The sequence below is a fragment of the Cervus canadensis genome, chromosome 5, assembly GCF_019320065.1.
Source record: "Cervus canadensis isolate Bull #8, Minnesota chromosome 5, ASM1932006v1, whole genome shotgun sequence".
Classification (NCBI taxonomy): Eukaryota; Metazoa; Chordata; class Mammalia; order Artiodactyla; family Cervidae; genus Cervus; species Cervus canadensis.
The window spans coordinates 100018341-100034153 of NC_057390.1; the positions used below are offsets into that span (position 1 = coordinate 100018341).

The 15813-nt window shown below is 64.0% G+C and overlaps 2 protein-coding genes across 4 annotated transcripts; both read right to left on the reverse strand.

Moving 5' to 3' along the window:
• Positions 1 to 5449: 5449 nt before the first annotated feature.
• On the reverse strand, positions 5450 to 8139 carry LOC122442375 (synapsin-1-like). 3 transcript variants are annotated; one of them, XM_043470141.1, is made up of 3 exons: positions 6457 to 8139; positions 6188 to 6360; positions 5450 to 6074 (listed from the first exon to the last, which is right to left on the reverse strand). In XM_043470141.1, exons 1-3 carry the CDS (start codon positions 6551 to 6553, stop codon positions 5766 to 5768), a joined length of 579 nt encoding a protein of 192 aa, XP_043326076.1. In that variant the 5' UTR covers positions 6554 to 8139; the 3' UTR covers positions 5450 to 5765. The 3 variants fall into 3 exon arrangements, with proteins under 3 accessions (XP_043326076.1, XP_043326075.1, XP_043326074.1); XM_043470140.1 differs by having other exon boundaries at positions 5450 to 6360; XM_043470139.1 differs by having other exon boundaries at positions 6188 to 8139.
• On the reverse strand, positions 8133 to 13748 carry LOC122442536 (collagen alpha-1(I) chain-like). The gene is made up of 8 exons (XM_043470388.1): positions 13709 to 13748; positions 12352 to 12448; positions 12034 to 12227; positions 11886 to 11949; positions 11396 to 11399; positions 11170 to 11225; positions 10694 to 11005; positions 8133 to 10596 (listed from the first exon to the last, which is right to left on the reverse strand). Exons 1-8 carry the CDS (start codon positions 13746 to 13748, stop codon positions 10311 to 10313), a joined length of 1053 nt encoding a protein of 350 aa, XP_043326323.1. The 3' UTR covers positions 8133 to 10310.
• Between the last annotated feature and the right edge of the window lie 2065 nt (positions 13749 to 15813).

Below are 15813 nucleotides of genomic sequence, written 5' to 3' on the forward strand. Positions count from 1 at the left end.
TTGCTCCCTGGAGCTCCCCCTCTTCTGCCTGGGGTGCCCCGGGACCCCAGCACAGGGCCAGGCGCCCAGTGGGGCCGATCACGTGACACGGGGTTGGGTGCAGACTCCAGAGAGGGGAGCTTGATTCAGTAACCTTTTCATGGCATCTGAATTTCAACAGGATGGTCATGGGTCATGCTGGAGGAGCCTGAGGCTCCAGGTCAAAGGCAACGACGGTCAGCCCTGAGTACCCATCCATCTGTTCATTTGCTCAGAAATCGCTGCCCTGGGCTGGCATCTGCCCCACAGAATGTAACACGTGGCTGGAAATTTTCTAGTAGCTACATTAAGAACTATGTGAATTTTATTAATATATTTTATTTAACCCAATATGTCAACCCGTTATCATTTCAACATGAGAGCCATCTAAAAATTATTAATGAGCTATCGTACACTCATTTGGGGTACCAAGCCTGAGACTTGGTAGGTATTTTACACTTTCAGCACTTCCCCACTTGTATAAGTCAGACTTCAAGCTCTCAAAAGTCACAGGCAGCCAGGGCTGGCATGCTGGGAGTGGAAGTCCAGAACATGCTCTTGGGGCTGCATGCAGACAGCCAGTGTGGGCTGATCTGTTCCAGGACAGGGTCGCGGGACCTTGGGATTCAGAGGGAGGAACAGCCGATGGGGAGGGGCTTGGAGGACTCCCAGGAGGAGGAGGCATTGGGGCTGGGCATGGAAGGGTAAAGAGGAGTTCTTTGGGTACAAAGTAGGGGAAAGAAAATCTTCTAATTTCATTCCTGGTTCCCAAGTTAGGGCCTGAAGAAATCAAGGACTTTCAATGACGTGCCACCAGGTTCTCCTAAAGGAACCACTGATTTAAATCCTCTCATTTCAGGACTTTCCTGGTGGTCCAGTGGTTAAGGCTCCCTGTTCCCAGTGCAGGGCGCCAGGTTCAGCCCCTCATCAGGGAGCTAAGACCCTGCACAGCGCAACTAAGAACCAAATAAATAAATACGCTTTAAAAACCTGCTTCTTTCTGCCCCTGGGCCAGTGCTAATATTTTTCCATATTCTAGTAACAAACCCTGAGGTCTAGAGGTTCAGCTACTAAGAGGCGTGTGTGCTCAGTCGTGTCCTACTCTTTGTGACCCCGTGGACTGTAGCCCACCAGGCTCCTCTGTCCATGGAATTTTCCAGGCAAGAAGACTGGAGTGGGTAGCCATTTCCTCCTCCGGGGGATCTTCCCCACCCAGGGATCGAACCCGTGTCTCCTGCACTGGCAGGCGGGTTCTTCACCACTGCACCACCTGGGAAGCCGGGTGGGTAATCGGCGAGACATACATCTTATCTAGGTCTTAGACGGCAGTGGCCGCTGAGACGGTGCTACCTGGCCCCCCCTCTGCTTTATGGAGCCATGGTGCATGTGCCTATTGCTTCACACAGGGAAGGAGGGGCAGGTCCTGAAACTTGTCTGTAACCAGGTGTCAACCTCGGGTCCCACTTGGGCAGTCTTCCTTAGGTCTAACTGAAATCTCTCTTGCTGCTGTTGGGGTCCCAGGTGAGGCTGCTTTGCAGGACTTTTCTGACACCACCTCTCCCATGGCTATCCCCAGGGACCAGCCTGGAGAGCTGCCATGTTCATGCAAACCTTTAGAAGTGAATCTTCCAAATGTGTCTGCAAAGAGTCAAAAGGTTGCACCTTCATGGGGTTGACCAATATGGGGCAGCTGAGGGCTGGGGCAGCTCTGTGGGAACAGAGCCACGTTCCCTCTGCTCTCCCTGCAGGGAGGGGTTCTACTGGGGTGATGCTCTGTTGTTCTGCTTGATGGGGGGGCAGCAAGAAGGCCCCCGTTTCCTGAAGCCTCCCTCCTGTGTTGTCTGGAATTGAGCTTCCAGGCTTCGTTCTGGGGCGTTTGAGCATCACCCTTTGCCCTTACAGACGGTCACTGCACATTCTGGGACTGAAGCGGTCCCTGTCGTTCTCCTCAGGGGTCCTGGGGGTTTGGGGCAGGGACCACCGTGAAGGGTGCTCGTGGCATGGGAAGTTGAGGGAAGAACCTTCAGGTGACGGGGCAGAAGCTCCTCCAGCAGTCAATCCTGGCCTCTTAGGTGGTCCCCGAGACATGGGGCCGACTCCTCTGCTGAGAGGTGGGCTGCGTGGGAGCCTGGGTATGCCTCTGTCCTGTCACCCGAGAGAAGGAGGTTTCAGCAGCGCAGCCTTGCCCTCACACCTGCCGTGCGTCTGGTGGGTTTTTTCCCTTTCTGCCTCCTCAGCTTGGGCTCATTTGGGCTCACTGCCCACGTGGTGGGTCACGGTCGCCGTGCAGTAAAGAGTTAGCTCAGCAGACTCAGGTTGCCCACACCCTGCATGCCCAAGGGAGGCCAGGCCCTGGCTCAGCTCCCAGGGGGAACCTCTGGACACTGGGGACGTCCTGCTGATAAAAGCATCTTCATCTACCTGCTCCAGGCCGAGCCAGGGAGTCTGTGAAATGATGGGGTTTATGGGGGGGGGGTGCTCAGGGTCCCTGGTATCAAGCAGACCTCTGCAGGGGCTAGAAGCTAAAGTCACCGACATGGGCAGCCAGGCTTGTCTTCGTGACCCACCTCCAAGGAGATCTGGGCACCAAAGCTCAGGGGGGCTTCCCTGGCTGGCACCCCCTGTGATGTCACACGTCCCCCAGGAGGGGCCGGTGCCTGGTGTCCCTGGGACCACCCCCCCTCCCCGGGCTGGTTTTTATCTGTCCTTTTGGGCTAATAAACCTTAACTGTGAGCACGGAGGCTTGGCTGAGTTCTGCAAGTCCCTCCAGCGGATCCTGGGAGCCTAGGGGGCGGGTCTGGAGCCCCGGGGGGCAGGGTCAGCCTCCCTGTTGACTGGCCCTGAGGCAGGGGGCGGGTCCCTGTCCCTTCTGAGTCATGTGGGTGGTCTTGTGTCCAGAGGCCCCTGTAGGACGTCTTCAGACACTGGGACGCTTTGCGGGGGCTCCCTTTGACCTTGATTCCTCTTTCCCATCCATGTTCTCAACTCTGCCCACAGGGCATCTGCGTGGCATCCTACACTCCCTGGGAAGAACCGAACTGTTTCTGGTTGGGGGGGATGATCCTCCCTGAGTGGGGCTCCTGCTGACCGAGGCGGGGGCACAGCCTTGGCCCCCCCCCCCATTCTGAACCTGGAGGCACCTAGGACGAGGGTGGGGCTGCTGGGAAGACGGGGCTCCGTGTGCACGCGTGCGGGTTCTGCCTTGTCTGGGGCGGGGGCTGGGCGGGGCTGCAGGGTCTCTGGGTACCCCCTCAGCTCAGCAGAAGCTCCGAGCTGCCTGTGCTAAGGCTCTGGTGGCGTCCAGGAGATCGCGGAGGCCTGGCCTTCCCTCTGGGGGCCCCTGTGTGCCAGTTTCCCCAGACGGGCCTCGGGCCTCGGTCCCGGACGCTGGGTCCGTCCAGGCCGCGGCTCCCTTGCTTTTTGGCCTCTGCCTCCGTCCGGGACGGATGCTGGCCCTCCTTCCAGCCCTGCCACCCACCCCCGTGGGCCTGCATGCCTGCGTTCAGGTGAGCTGCTCCAGGTGCAGCGGCCCTGATGCCAGCCCTGGGCAGAGGCTGCTGGGCATGAAGGGTCCCGTGTGCCATGGAGGCGTGGAGCTGGGAGCACCATGGGTGTGAGCCACGGAGCTGGGAGCGCCCCGGGGTCAGCCTGTGCCCGGAGCCTGGTCTTAACGCCCTGCTCTGGCCCAGGCCCAGGCCCCGTGTCCGGGGATGGGCGCTGCCCCCGGTGCCCTGTGGGCCCCCGGCCATGTGTCGGGACCCGGGCCCTGGCTGGAGACCGAATCCTCCCCCAGCCTGCAGCCTGGCCGCCGCCCCCGCCCTGCCACGTCGCCGCTTCCACCCGAGCGGCAGGAAGCCGCGCGCGCTCTTTCTACAACGTTTTGGAGGGCTGCTGCTGCAGGAAACATCTGGCCGAGGTCCAAGGAACATAATAAAAGAGAGAGAGGGTGAGAGGGAGTCAGGGAGGAGGCAGGGGCCGGGGAGGTTTGGAAAAACCATCTGATTCCACTTTGCAAAGACAACTGCAGTTATGTCTCTGAGGGTTTCGAAGTCACTTCGGATTCAAACCGTGCCGGGTGACGTCAGTGGGAAAAAATGAAGCTCGCCCTGGTTCTGGGACACACACCACATGAAGTCGGTCCCAGCAAGCTCCCGGCCTGCGAGCCAGGACAGCGGATGGCCCGCGGGGTCTTTGCATAAAGGCAGGAGCGTTGGGGGCAGGGGCCGGGGTCCGCCGCTCTGGATGTCCCGGGCCATCCGGCCTCAGCTCCATGGCCTGACTTGGGGTGGGGGCAGGAGGAGGGCACAGTGAGACCACGGATGGGAGAGAGGTCAAGGTCAAAGGGAGCCCCGCACAAAGTGTCCTGTGTTTGAAGACGTCCAGGGGCCTCTGGACACAGGACTGCCCATGTGACACAGCCGTGGGCCCCTTCGGAACAGTGCAGTGTCTCTCACCCCTGCCGAGCGTCGGGGGCCACTAGCCCCGGGACAGAGAGACATCCTGGCGTTGCTGGGCCTCCAACCTCATCGTTGGGAAGGTCCCCTGGGCTGTGGGGGTGTCCCGGGCCTCAGGGCTCCCCTCTCTGAGCACGCTCAGGCTCCCACACTTTGCAAAGTCAAAGTTGAAGCTTGGGGCAGATGTCTGGGACCCTCCCAGTGTCTGTCCGCTGCTCCCAGCTACCGTGGGCACTGGAGTGGGAGTGAGGAGGAAACTCCACCCCCACCCCCCCACCCCATCCCTCCTGCCTGGGGCTGCTCTGGTCAGGACCCTGCCCCTCCGGATGGGGGCTCCAGGGGTCCCGGAACACGGCAGGAGCTGATATGGCCCTGGATCCACAGAAGAGGGTACGAGGCCCCCTCCTCCAAAATTCCAGGGGCTCCGCGGAGACTTCCCCTATCTCAACAGAGCCAGGCCTCGGGACAAGGTCGCCACAGCCTCAGAGCCCTCAGTCCCTAGAGGCAGGGCCCTCCCAGGGAAGGGAGGGCCTCCCACCACTTACAGAGCCCCCAGGAGCACACGCCCTGACCCCCACGGAGTCCCGCCGGGGTCTGCACAGGTGGCCTGGCTTAGCTGTCATCTCCGCATTTGCTTCCCAAGTGTGTTTTGAAAGAGAGCGTAGCAGAGAAGCCTGGTGAGGCAAGGCTGGGCGGACGCCGGCCTGGAGGAAGGCAGATTCCGATCAACCCGCATTTGCTGGCAGCCAGCGGTGCCAGGCCCGAGGGCAAGGGCCCAGGGCCGGGGGCCAGCCTCCAGGGTCGCCCCCGAGCAGCCCCACTCCGAGGGACCCACTCTGTGGGGAGGAGGTGGGCGTCCTGGGGTGCGGGGGACTTGCAGGGGGCGCTGGGGCTGGGTGGGCCGGGGGGCCAGGGGCCACAGTGCCCGGGGGTGGGGCTCAGCCTGGAGGGGGCCCGTGCTGTGACTGGGGGGGGCAAGGCCTGGCTCAGGACGGGGTGGGGGGCGGGGGCGGGGCCGCCTGTCTGGGACGCGGTTCAGCCGTGGTGCAGCAGAGCCTTGACTCATGGGCTGGGGCCTTGCGGCCTCTGGGGGTCTGAAGACATTTTTTCCATGGAAAGTAGCCGCTGGCGCTCTCTGAGCGGGTAGCTCTCTGCCCCCTCCCGCTGCCGGCCAAGCCTTTGGCAGCGGGCTGTCGGCTCGTCGGGCCGAGCCTCCCTGCTGGACTTGCCGCGGGCCTGGGCCGAGGTGGGAGCGCCAGGCAGGGGTCAGTCGGGCGGGCCCTGGTGCCTGGTCAGCCCCCAGAAGGAGCTGCCCTGTGCATCCTCGGTCCTGGGGCGGGGCGGGGGGACGAGACAACGAACGTCAAGGTCTGGCTGCAGGGTGACAGACACGATTGCTGCGTTAGCTCTTTGCGGGAAGCTGGCGGGGGTACAGAGGTACAAGAAGCGGACTGTCCTCTGGGTGGGGGCGCAGCTGAAGTGGCAGACGCTGGAGTATTTACTGAAGCTCCTGATCTTGGGAGCGGGCACCCCGAAACCTCTCCACGGCACTGGTGGTGAGGCGCCTCTCTGCCTGGGTGGGCACCAGGGCTGGCTTGCCCCTGGGTGACACAGGATGCCAAATGGTTAATCAGAAACCCTCCTCGGAGGCCCCTTGAAGGTCTTGTCCCCCCACGGGAAACACAGGCACCCTGGGAGCCCGAGAACCACGCACCAACAGAGGGGCCTCGCCGTGGGCCAGGGGGTGCGCCAGGATGGTGAAGGCTCGCTGTGCCTGGCCTGAGGCATCGGGACGCAGCTGTCTGCAGCTCGGTGGGAGGGGCAGGGCCGTCTGGGGTGGCAGGCCTCCAGCCTGCACTGGGGCTCCTGGCCTGATGTGAGTGCAGCCTGGGGTAGACCCCGACTGCATTATCCCCAAGTGGCCTCAGCCACTTGGGCTGGGGGCTTCCACAGGGAGCACTCTGAGGCCATTCCCGACCATACCCTCTCCTCCAGGAAGCCCTCCTGAGCTTCTTGCTCCTTTGGACTCTGCTGGGTTCGGCACGTGGACCCCACAGTCTGACCTTGAGTCTTCCGCCATTCCACAAACAGAAGTCTTGTCTCTTGGGAGAGCCGGGGACAGGGCCCCAGCCTAAGGCTTGGCTGGCGCAGGGCTCTCCACACGTGCTGCTTGTGTTGGCCAAGGGGAGTTGGTGCCAGGCCTGGGGGCCCCGAGAGGGCACCTGCTTTCCAGGTGGAGCGGCCTGGGTGTGACTCCCAGCTACACCACCTGTGACCTCCAGGGCCCTGAGCAGGCCTCCCATAGCTCTGAGCCTCAGTCTCCCCTTCTGTGAAATGGGATCTTAGCAGCACTGGCCTCCTCGGGTTACTGGAAGGATCTAAGGGCCTGACAGGTGTGAGTGCCCCGCCCAAGGTCTGGCACCTGGAGACGTCAGGAGCCCCCAGGGTGGACCAGGCTTAGGGGACCCTGGACTCAGAACTCCCAGGCCACGAACCTCCGTCTCTGGCTGAGCACCTCGGCCTGCACCTCCTCTAGGAGGCCCTCCAGGGCTGCCCAACCCCAGCCCGTCATCTGAGCTCTGGCAGCTCCAGGCGGCTCACACTGGTGGTTTTCTTTTTTCCACCCCAGCTATGATAGCCACAAATGTCTCCAGCCATTGCCAGATGTTCCCTGGGTGCGCGGGGGGGGACAAAATGCTCCCGGCTGAGAACCCCTGGATTAGAGAAAGAAGCCCCGTCCTGAGTCACGTGGGGTTGGGACCAGCTTGGGTGTGGCCTCCTCCAGGAAGCTCACCCTGGTTCTCCACAGTACTCTCTCATCAAGCATTTCTGCTCATTTCTGGTGTCAGTGTCCATCTGGTGGGGCATCGATAGGATTCTGTGAGGCCTGCCCGAGCTCCCTGCCCCTGGGCCGCTGCTGTGACGGGCCCTTCCCTCCCCACTCTGCGGTCCTCACGGCTGGAGGCCCGGCCCTTGCGGTCCTGCCTGGGGCCCCGTGAGGCCTGCTGGGCGCCGCAGGGGACCCTGAGGCCCAGAGGAGGGAGGCGTCAGCCGCGGCTCTGTCTGCTGGTCTGCGGCCGGGGCAGGGGGTTGCGTCTCGATACCTGCGTGGACAGGTGCGTGCACGTGGGGGAAGAACCTTCCAGAGCTCAGTGAGGGATGACGTCCCTTGCCGGGCTCACCCTCCAGAAGGCCCTGGGGTCTGACCGCAGACACGCCGCAGCCCTGGGCGCCCTGTGACCTGCTGCCTGCCTCCTCGCGGGCCCCTGCGCTCTGCCTGGTGGGCATCTGGGGTGTTCATGGCGGGGCACCCTGCTGGCCGGTACCGCCAGCACCCCAGGCCTCCTGGACGGCTCTCAGAAGCGCAGGGGCTGCGGCCAGAGCTTCCCCTCACATCCTCACGTTGACAGGACTCAGACAGTGTCCCGGTCACCTGAGGATCACGTGCCAGCATTCAGCATCCTGCTGGGGAGATGCAGGCAGCCGGCTTCCCAGCGCGTGTGGCTGCAGCCGGGGTCATGCGCTCACTCCATGGGGTCCTCCCTGTCACTGGGCCCTCAGGGGGACACGGGCTCACTCCACGGCGTCCTCCCGGTCAGCGGGCCCCCGAGGGGTCATAGGTCATACACTCACTCCATGGCGTCCTCCTGGTCCCCGGGCCCTGCCCTGGCCTTTTCCGCAAGCGCCCTGGGGGCACTATCCTGAGGCCAGTTTCCTCACGCGCCTGGCTCTTCTCCTAGACAGGAGCCCGTGTCTGATATGCAGGATGGGTTCTGTCTGTCTCTGAGTTGAGCCAGCACCCAGGTCTCCCTGTCTGCCTTCTGCCCTGAGCTAAATGGACCCGGGGGGGCTGTGCGGGCTCTTTGTGTGTGTTCAGAGAGAGGGATGTGCGTTTCACCTCTGGCCGCCTGACCGCAGGCACGTCCCTGGGCTTTCTGGCTGCGGTGTCCTTGTCCGTCAAGTGGGGATAAAAGAGGAGCCCCCACCTCTGGCGTAGAGGTTTCGGCTTAGCACGTGGCCACGAGCCAAGCCAGGGTGATGGGGGCTGACTCGGCAGCCGTGTCCCTGGAGCCGGGCTGAGCGCCGCATCCATCTGCTGGGCATCCACCTCCCAGGGGGCTCTGCTGGGCCGGGCCCACTGGTGGAGCGGGGTGGAGGCAGGACGGAGGCTGCGGTCAGTAGCTATGGCTGGGGGGAAGTGGGGAAGAGATGGGGCTGCAGTCATGATGCCAGGGTACCCCGGGGCTTGGCTGGAGGAGAGTCAGCATCTGGCTTTGAGGGAGGGGGAGGGGGTGCCCCTCTGAAAAGGGGCAGCGCTGGGTGCAGTGGAGAGGCTGCAGTCCCAAAGTAACTGTTAGTCGCTCAGTCGTGTCTGACTCTTTGTGACCCCATGGACTGTAGCCCGCGGGCTCCTCTGTCTATGGGATTCTCCAGGCAAGAATACTGGAGTGGGTAGCCATGCCCTCCTGCAGGGGTTCTTCCTGACCCAGGGATCGAACCCAGGTCTCCTGCACTGCAGGCAGATTCTTTACCATCTGAGCCGCCAGGGAAGCCGGGCGCGTGCGTTAGGAGCACACAGCTCCTGTGTTCCCCGTGTCTCCCGCCTCTGTTATCGCAGCCAAACTCCTGCGACTTCTCCTTGGGGAGACAAACAGGCAGCCACAGAGCCGCCTCCGCCCCCCGCCCCCAGACGCATCCCTCTGCCTGAAGCCTGTCTGGAGGGCGAGACCATCAATTTTGCAGGAGCAAGGGAGGAACAGAAACCTTTACAACAACTGGGCAATAAAATCCCAGCCAACCAAACGCCGGCTGGGCCGCAGGCTGGAGGCTGAGACGGGCGACCCTGCTGTCCTGGCCGGCTGGTGCCCGCCCACGGGAGTGTGGCCCTGGCCACCCCCCAGGCTCTGGAAGGTCCCCTGTGCCTGCAGGTCACTGGCCTGGAGACCATCCCAAACTTGCCCCTAACAGCAGCTTCCATTGCCTGTTACTCAGCGCTCCTCTTCATTTAAATTAAGAATGTTTTCAAAGGAGGGCAGAAGGTTCCTGCTCTAAGCCCGTTCTGCGCCCGACCTCCACTTCCACAGGTGAGAGAGCAAGGCGGTCTCTGCCCTGGACTGTCCAGGCTCCCTCAGGGAGCGGGCCTCGGGGGCCTGCCGCTGTCCTGCCGTCCGTCTCCACGCCGACGGCCACCTCCACGCACGGCCGGCTCCCCCCTGCCCCCAGCAGCAGCAGGGTCCGGGTCACCCCCTCCTGCTGGAGGTCCCTCTGTCCTCACCCCGATCTGACCATCTCTCCCCTCCGCCGAAGACACATGAGGTAAAGCTCAGCATGCAAACCCGAAGGCTGCTCTCAGACAAGGGTCAGGCCGGACCTCGCCTCCCCGGCCCCTCCCGACCCCCCCGGGGTGCCCCCCGACCCCCCAGAGTCCCCCCCGCCGCAGCTCCCCTGCCCTCTCATCACCCGGTTCTCTCGGCCTTCTCCTTCTGCGCAAGCCCGAGGCCCTGGAGACACCTGCCTGGGTTGGGGGCCATCCTCTGGGCCCCTGTTCCTGGGGCCCCCAGGGGCTTGGGGCTGCCTTCCTCTTCCACTGTTGGGCCGTGGCCTCTTCGGGGTTCCCTGGGGGCCTCTCCTGGTCAGCGTCCCTGGGTTTGACCAGTGAAGGCCTCCAGGGGACACAGCTCAGATGCACCCCTTTCGTGAAGCTGGAGTTGAGGGTCGGGGGTGGGGGGGAAGCTGCCCTGGGCCCGTGAGCCGGCAGTGCAGCTGGGGGGCCTGGAGAAAGTGAAGCCCCATTTCCCTTGGCCCAGCCAGTCCGGGGCCTGGGCGGCCAGTGAGTTCTAGGCTGGCGGCCTCGGCCTTGGCAATCCCACTGGAGATGGAGCTCCTGTTTCATGTTGGAAACTCGAGTCCTTGTTCAGGGAACTCAGAGTGAGGCTGAGGTTGGATTGTGAGGCTCTCTGCTCCCTGGGGAAGGGGCTCACAACAGGTGAGTGTGGGCCTGAGATGTGGGGGGCAGGGAGGTTCACAGCTCTGCCTCGTGCTGCTGGAAATGGGCCGCCCCCCGGGGCCAGCTGGTGTGGAGGGCATCCGTGTCCAGGGCCCCGGCGGGCCATCCTGGGGCTTCTAGGCAGGCAGGCGACGGGTCAGACCCCCGGGGTAGGGCTGCAGGCCTGAGCCGCTGCCTCTCCCGAGCCCCGCTCTGCCCCACTCACCGACTGACCTCTGTGTGCCCAGCGCTGACTGTGTCCCCGGCTTTGGCGTCACCGGGCCCAGTGGCCTTGGCTCATGTGTTAGGCTAGAGGCGGTCCCCGAGAGCCACTTCCCGCGGGAGCCTGGACGGCCCGGGGCAGAGACCCGCTCCCTGCTGCCGCTGAGGTCACCCGGGCTCTGCGGGGTGGCTGAACTGGGCCCAGGAAGTGGAAGCGGGCCCCGGGTGGCCTGCAGGCCTTCGTCTCCCCTCTCGTCCGCGTAGACGGGCCCTTCCGCTCCCCGCCTCACCTGCACCCAGCGTGCTGACGGAGCCAGTTGTGACCTGTGGGGGTGGGGGGTGGTGGGGTTCAGGGCATTCCCAGGCATTGCGACGACCAGACCCCCAGACACAGGGCCCTTCGGGGACACGCCCGAGCGGCTCTCTTGGGGATCAGCTTGCACGGGGGCTCAGCCACCCTGGAGGGCCCCTGCCCGAGGTGCCCCCACCTCTGCACCAAGCAGCCTTGTCCGCAGCGGAGAGGCCACTCTCGCTGGCATGGGACCTTCAGGAAGGAGGTGACCCGAGGAAGCTTGAGCCTCTGTGGGCCCTGTCTTCAGCGAACACCCGTGAGCTGGGTGGAGGCTCTGGGGAACGCTGCGTAGAGTCCCCGATAGGCCTCTGCAGCAGAGAAGCTGTGTTGACCGAAGGCGTTTGAGTTCCCAAATCTCTTACCTGCCTGAAAGCAGAGACTCCCCCGAGAACTCTGAAGAATCCGGTTCTCATAGATCCCCTCCTAGGAGCCACCAGGCTTTGAAGACGGTCTCTGCGGGGACTTGGGGCTGCACCCTGCCCCTGAGCAGACACATGCGAAGCGCGCACAGCCCGCCTCCTCCCAAGGGCCCGGGAGGCCTTTCCCCTGCCAGCGCCCTTCCCCCCTCCCCTCCCTCGTCGTGTCCCCCTAAGGCAGCACCCCATATTCTAATTCTTCCTCTGATCATGTTTTTCCATAAACTCCCAACCATATATGCACAGGAATATGTCTGTTCTCTCCATAACCTGTCTCTTGCCAGTTTAGTTTGCAGGCCTCCAAAACTGAACCTAAGAGGATGGGGAAAAGAGCCGCCTCCCTGGCAGGAGGTCTTTCTAGGGTCCCTTGCGTGCCGAGGGGAGCCGGGATGAAGGGGGGAGGTGGGCCTGCTCCCCCAGGATGACGTCTACTGACCTCCTTCCTGCCGTGCACCACGTGGTCGGGGTCCCTGCGTCTGCTTGGCCAGCCTGGTGAGCTCCTGTTCACCCGTCCAAGCCCTTCACGGGCGCTCCCTGCTTTCTTGAGTGTGTTTTTGCTGCCCTCCGTGAGTCAGGTCTCGTACCAGCTGGCTCAGGTGGAATGAGGTCCTTGATGCTCAGAACCATGCACGGGTGGGACGGTGAGGCTTCGGCCCCCAGGGCTGACACTGATGCTGTTCTCCCCAGGCTGGCCCCTCCCAGGACACCCCCTGACCTGGCTGGAGCCCCCGCCCCCAGTTCGGTTGTCTGCTCTGAGGTCTGGGCCTTGGTTTCTCCCCTGCACCGTGAGAGGTTTTCACCAGTAGACCTGGGCCCCTTTTGGCCCAGAAAGTCCATGCACAGTAGAAGACTGTCCACACGGACGCGGCGTTGCTATTTAGCAACTGCAGAAACAAACTCACCATGAGTTGTATCTTGGCCCGCAGACGAGGCCGAGGCCATTGGAAGCCGGCAGGCCGGCCCCCCCCGCCCCGTGAGTCCAGCAGCTGGGAGCCGGCGCTGGGAAGCGGGTCAGGCTTGTTTCATGTCAGGACGTCTCGGGCTGCGGCGCAGCCTCCGTGTTGCCAAAACAATGTTTCCAACATCTCGGAAAATGTGCGGCCACTTCTTTTCCACGGGACTCACGCCGAGTCCTCCTCCCGGCTCCTTGGGTGAGGGTGGAGACTGAGCGAGGGTGGAGGAGGGCAGCCGATTACAGAAGAGAGAGAGAGAGAGAGAGGGAGAGAGAGAGGAGAGAGAGAGGGAGAGGGAGAGAGAGGGAGAGAGGGATGAGGGGAGAGGAGCGGAGAGAGAGGGAGAGAAGTGAGACGAGGATGCGAAGGCGGAGGAGAGAGAGAGAGAGAGGGAAGGCGGAGAGAGAGAGAGGAAAGAGAGAGGAGAGAGAGAGAAGAAGAGGGAGAGGGGGAGAAGGAGCCAGGGAGAGAGGAGAGGGAGAGAAAGAGAGAGAGAAAGAGAGAAAGACAGAGAGAGGGAGAGAGAGGGAGAGAGAGAGAGGGAGAGAGAGGGAGAGAGAGGGCGAGAGAAGGCGAGAGAGAGGGAGAGAAGAGGAAGAGAGGGAGAGAGAGAGAGAGGAGAGAGAGAGAGGTGAGGAGAGGACAGGGCGAGAGAGAGGCATGAGAGAGGAGGGAGGGGGACGAGAGAGGGAGAGAGAGGAGGGAGAGAGTAGGAGAGGAGAGAGGGAAGAGGTGAGAGAGGGGGAGAGAGAGAGAGGGAGGGGAGAGGAGAGGTGATGCGATGAGACTGGACGGAGAGGAGAAGCAGGGAGAGATGAGTGAGGGGAGAGGGAGAGGAGGGAGAGAGGAGGGGGGAGAAGAGAGGGAGAGAGAGGAGGGAGGGGGAGTAGAGGGTGACAGAGAGAGAGAGACGACTGAGAGAGAGGGAGAGAGAGGAGGGAGAGAGAGGAGAGAGAGAGAGAGCGAGAGAGAAGGAGAGAGAGAGGAGAGAGAGAGAGAGAGGGAAGGGGAGGTGACGACCAGAGGGAGGGAGAGAGAGAGAGAGAGAGAGGGAGGGAGGGGGCCGGGACACTGGCAGCTCCGTCCTCAGCGATGCCCCTCCCCCCCGTCCCCCAACCCTCTCTTCCAGCCCCCCTTCTCTGCCCCTCCGACCCCCGCCTCCTGGCATCCCTTTCATCTGCCCAAGAGCTCCAGAGTCTGTCTCTGTTTCCCTCGGTCCCCAGACCACCCTGGGAATTGTGCATAAACCCATTTCACAGATGAGCAGCTGAGGTCGGGGGTGGGGGCGTGGCTGACTCTGACCCACCCAGCTTGAAAGCTGGGAACAGGACCAGCAGCAGATTCATGGGCCCTGGTGCAGAATGAGAGCGTGGGGCTCCTCCTTCGAGAGACTGGGACCCTCAAGAGGGCAAGCGCAGAGCGCACGTCCTGAGCAGGGCCGGCTGGGGTCCTGGTCCCCCCGCCTGCGCTCTCCCCGCTGCGTGGCCGCAGGGAGCAGGGGTGACGGCCCGTCACAGGCCTCGCGCCCCGCTGACCCCATGGGCCCTGCGGCTTCGGACACTAGGGGGCAGAGGAAGCCCACCAAGAGGGGCCTGGTGCAGGCAGCTGGGGGACCGCAGGGACATCTGGCGGGGGGGTGCTCCCAGGTGCTGCCCTGGGCTCCGGGTCTGCAGGGACTGTCGGAGGCTCAGCGCCTGGCCTCCGGGCTCCGGGAGCTGGAGGGCCAGCCGACCTCACGCGGGGGCCTTGGGCCGAGCAGGTCACCCAGCAGGTCACCCGGCCCCTCCCCGGTTCCCAACAAGTGGGGGCCCCAGCCCTGACCCTGGGGATGGTCTGAGGGTTGTTCCCTTCCCGTGTGATGCCAGGGGCTGGGCCTGCACCTCCCTGTCCTGGGTCCGCATGGAGTCCATTCGCCAGTGGGACCCTGGGCTGTCCCGTCTCTGGGGGACTGTGGGCCTCCGGGGGTCCTTGGCTCCACCTGCCAGGTCCCCAACTAGAGTCAGGGCCTTCGGGCCAGGCCTGGCCCCACAGTCAGCGTTTCCTGGGAGAGGGCTGGCGGCTGAGCAGGGGGCTTCTCGGGCCTTGAGGGTACAGATGGCATCTGAGGGCGCCTGGCCCTCCCCACACAGGGATCTGGATCCCGAGGAGCTGTGGCCTGCCCTTCCCGAGACCCTAGCAGGGCTGGAGGGCCGTCGGGCACCTCTGGGGTAAGCAACGGGAGCTCCCGGCTGCCCCCCGCTAGAACTCCCCTCCGCACGGTTCACCGCACCCGCGCTGGGTGTCTGCCCAGGAGGTGAGGCTGCTGGCCTGTGCTGACTTTCGAGGGGAGGAAGTTCTAGGTCCTCTGACTTGAGCCCACTTCATTTCGGAAAACGGGGGCTGGGTGGGAGCTCCGTCTCAGCCCCAGGCCGAGCTCCGCTGAGCGTCGGGGCTCAGCTCTGCCATCTGACCTGGACTGAGCCCGGCTTCTGCACCCAGGAGCCGCCGCCCGGGAGGGGAACCGCGAGCCCGCGGGCGGCCGTCCATGTCGGGGATGGCATCCTTCCCGCCGGGCTGTCGGGAGACCACGTGCATCCTGAGCCTGGGGCCCAGCCGCCCCCTGTCAGCACAGCCTTCCGGCTTCTGCCTTTCCTTCTGGGGGTCTGCAAGGAGGTGGGTGGCGAGGGCGTGGAGGGGGCGCAGGCAGGGGCCAGGCAGGCCCATGTCTTCTCCTGTGAGTCCGCGGGTCCCGAGTGCCCACTGGCAGCCCCCAGTGCCCTGCTGACCACCCTCCTGCGGGCCCCCTCCTTCCCCTGACTTCCCCCGGGGAGCTGCCCAAACCCTGGCCACGCAGGCCCTTGCAGACCCCTCGGGATGCGGGGATGTACCGGGCAAACACTCAGAACCTTCCAGAACTGCCTCCTGGGTGTCCTGTCATCGCAGGCTTCCCCCAGAGGGCTGCAAGCAGCAGGGTCTGCAGGGGGCCAGCCCGCCCCCGCCTGCCGTGTGCAAGGTTTTCCTTCCTGCCTTGGATGGTGTGTCCCCAGGGTCCTCAGGGCGGGACTTCCCAGGGAGGATTTCGCGTGGCCTGGAGGGGGCGCCCAACGACCAGCTGGGAGACACTCGAGGCTCCGACGTGGTGGGGCTCGGTGTGGGTTTGGGGAGAGGCTGGGGGTCTGCTGGGCACTCTCGCTTTCCTCCCCCCAGGCATTGGGTGTCTGCGCATCGGGACAAGGGGGCAGAGGCAGCCCATCCGACCCTGGGGCGCTGCTCGGCCTGCTCTGCCCACCGCACGGTGGCCTCCCGGGCGCCCCTCCCACCCCAGGGCCTTTGCACTTGCTGTGCCCTCTGCCCAGAGCCCTCACCCTGGGCCCCGGCCTCTCTCTGTCGCCCTGTCCTCACGCGGCGTCCACTTCTGCGGGTCTGTTGGGG

Coding starts and splice junctions, on each gene's coding strand:
- LOC122442375 (XM_043470139.1), bottom strand. CDS start 6,776: ATGGGAGGCCTGCTCAGGGCCCTGGAGGTCACAGGTGGTGTAGCTGGG. Junction 6,075..6,187: donor ACGGCGAGGCCCCTCTGTTG/GTGCGTGGTTCT, acceptor TGTGTCACCCAG/GGGCAAGCCAGCCCTGGTGC.
- LOC122442536 (XM_043470388.1), bottom strand. CDS start 13,748: ATGAATCTGCTGCTGGTCCTGTTCCCAGCTTTCAAGCTGG. Junction 12,228..12,351: donor GGGCCAAGATACAACTCATG/GTGAGTTTGTTT, acceptor CTCACGGTGCAG/GGGAGAAACCAAGGCCCAGA. Junction 10,597..10,693: donor TCAGCGCTGGGCACACAGAG/GTCAGTCGGTGA, acceptor CTGCCTGCCTAG/AAGCCCCAGGATGGCCCGCC.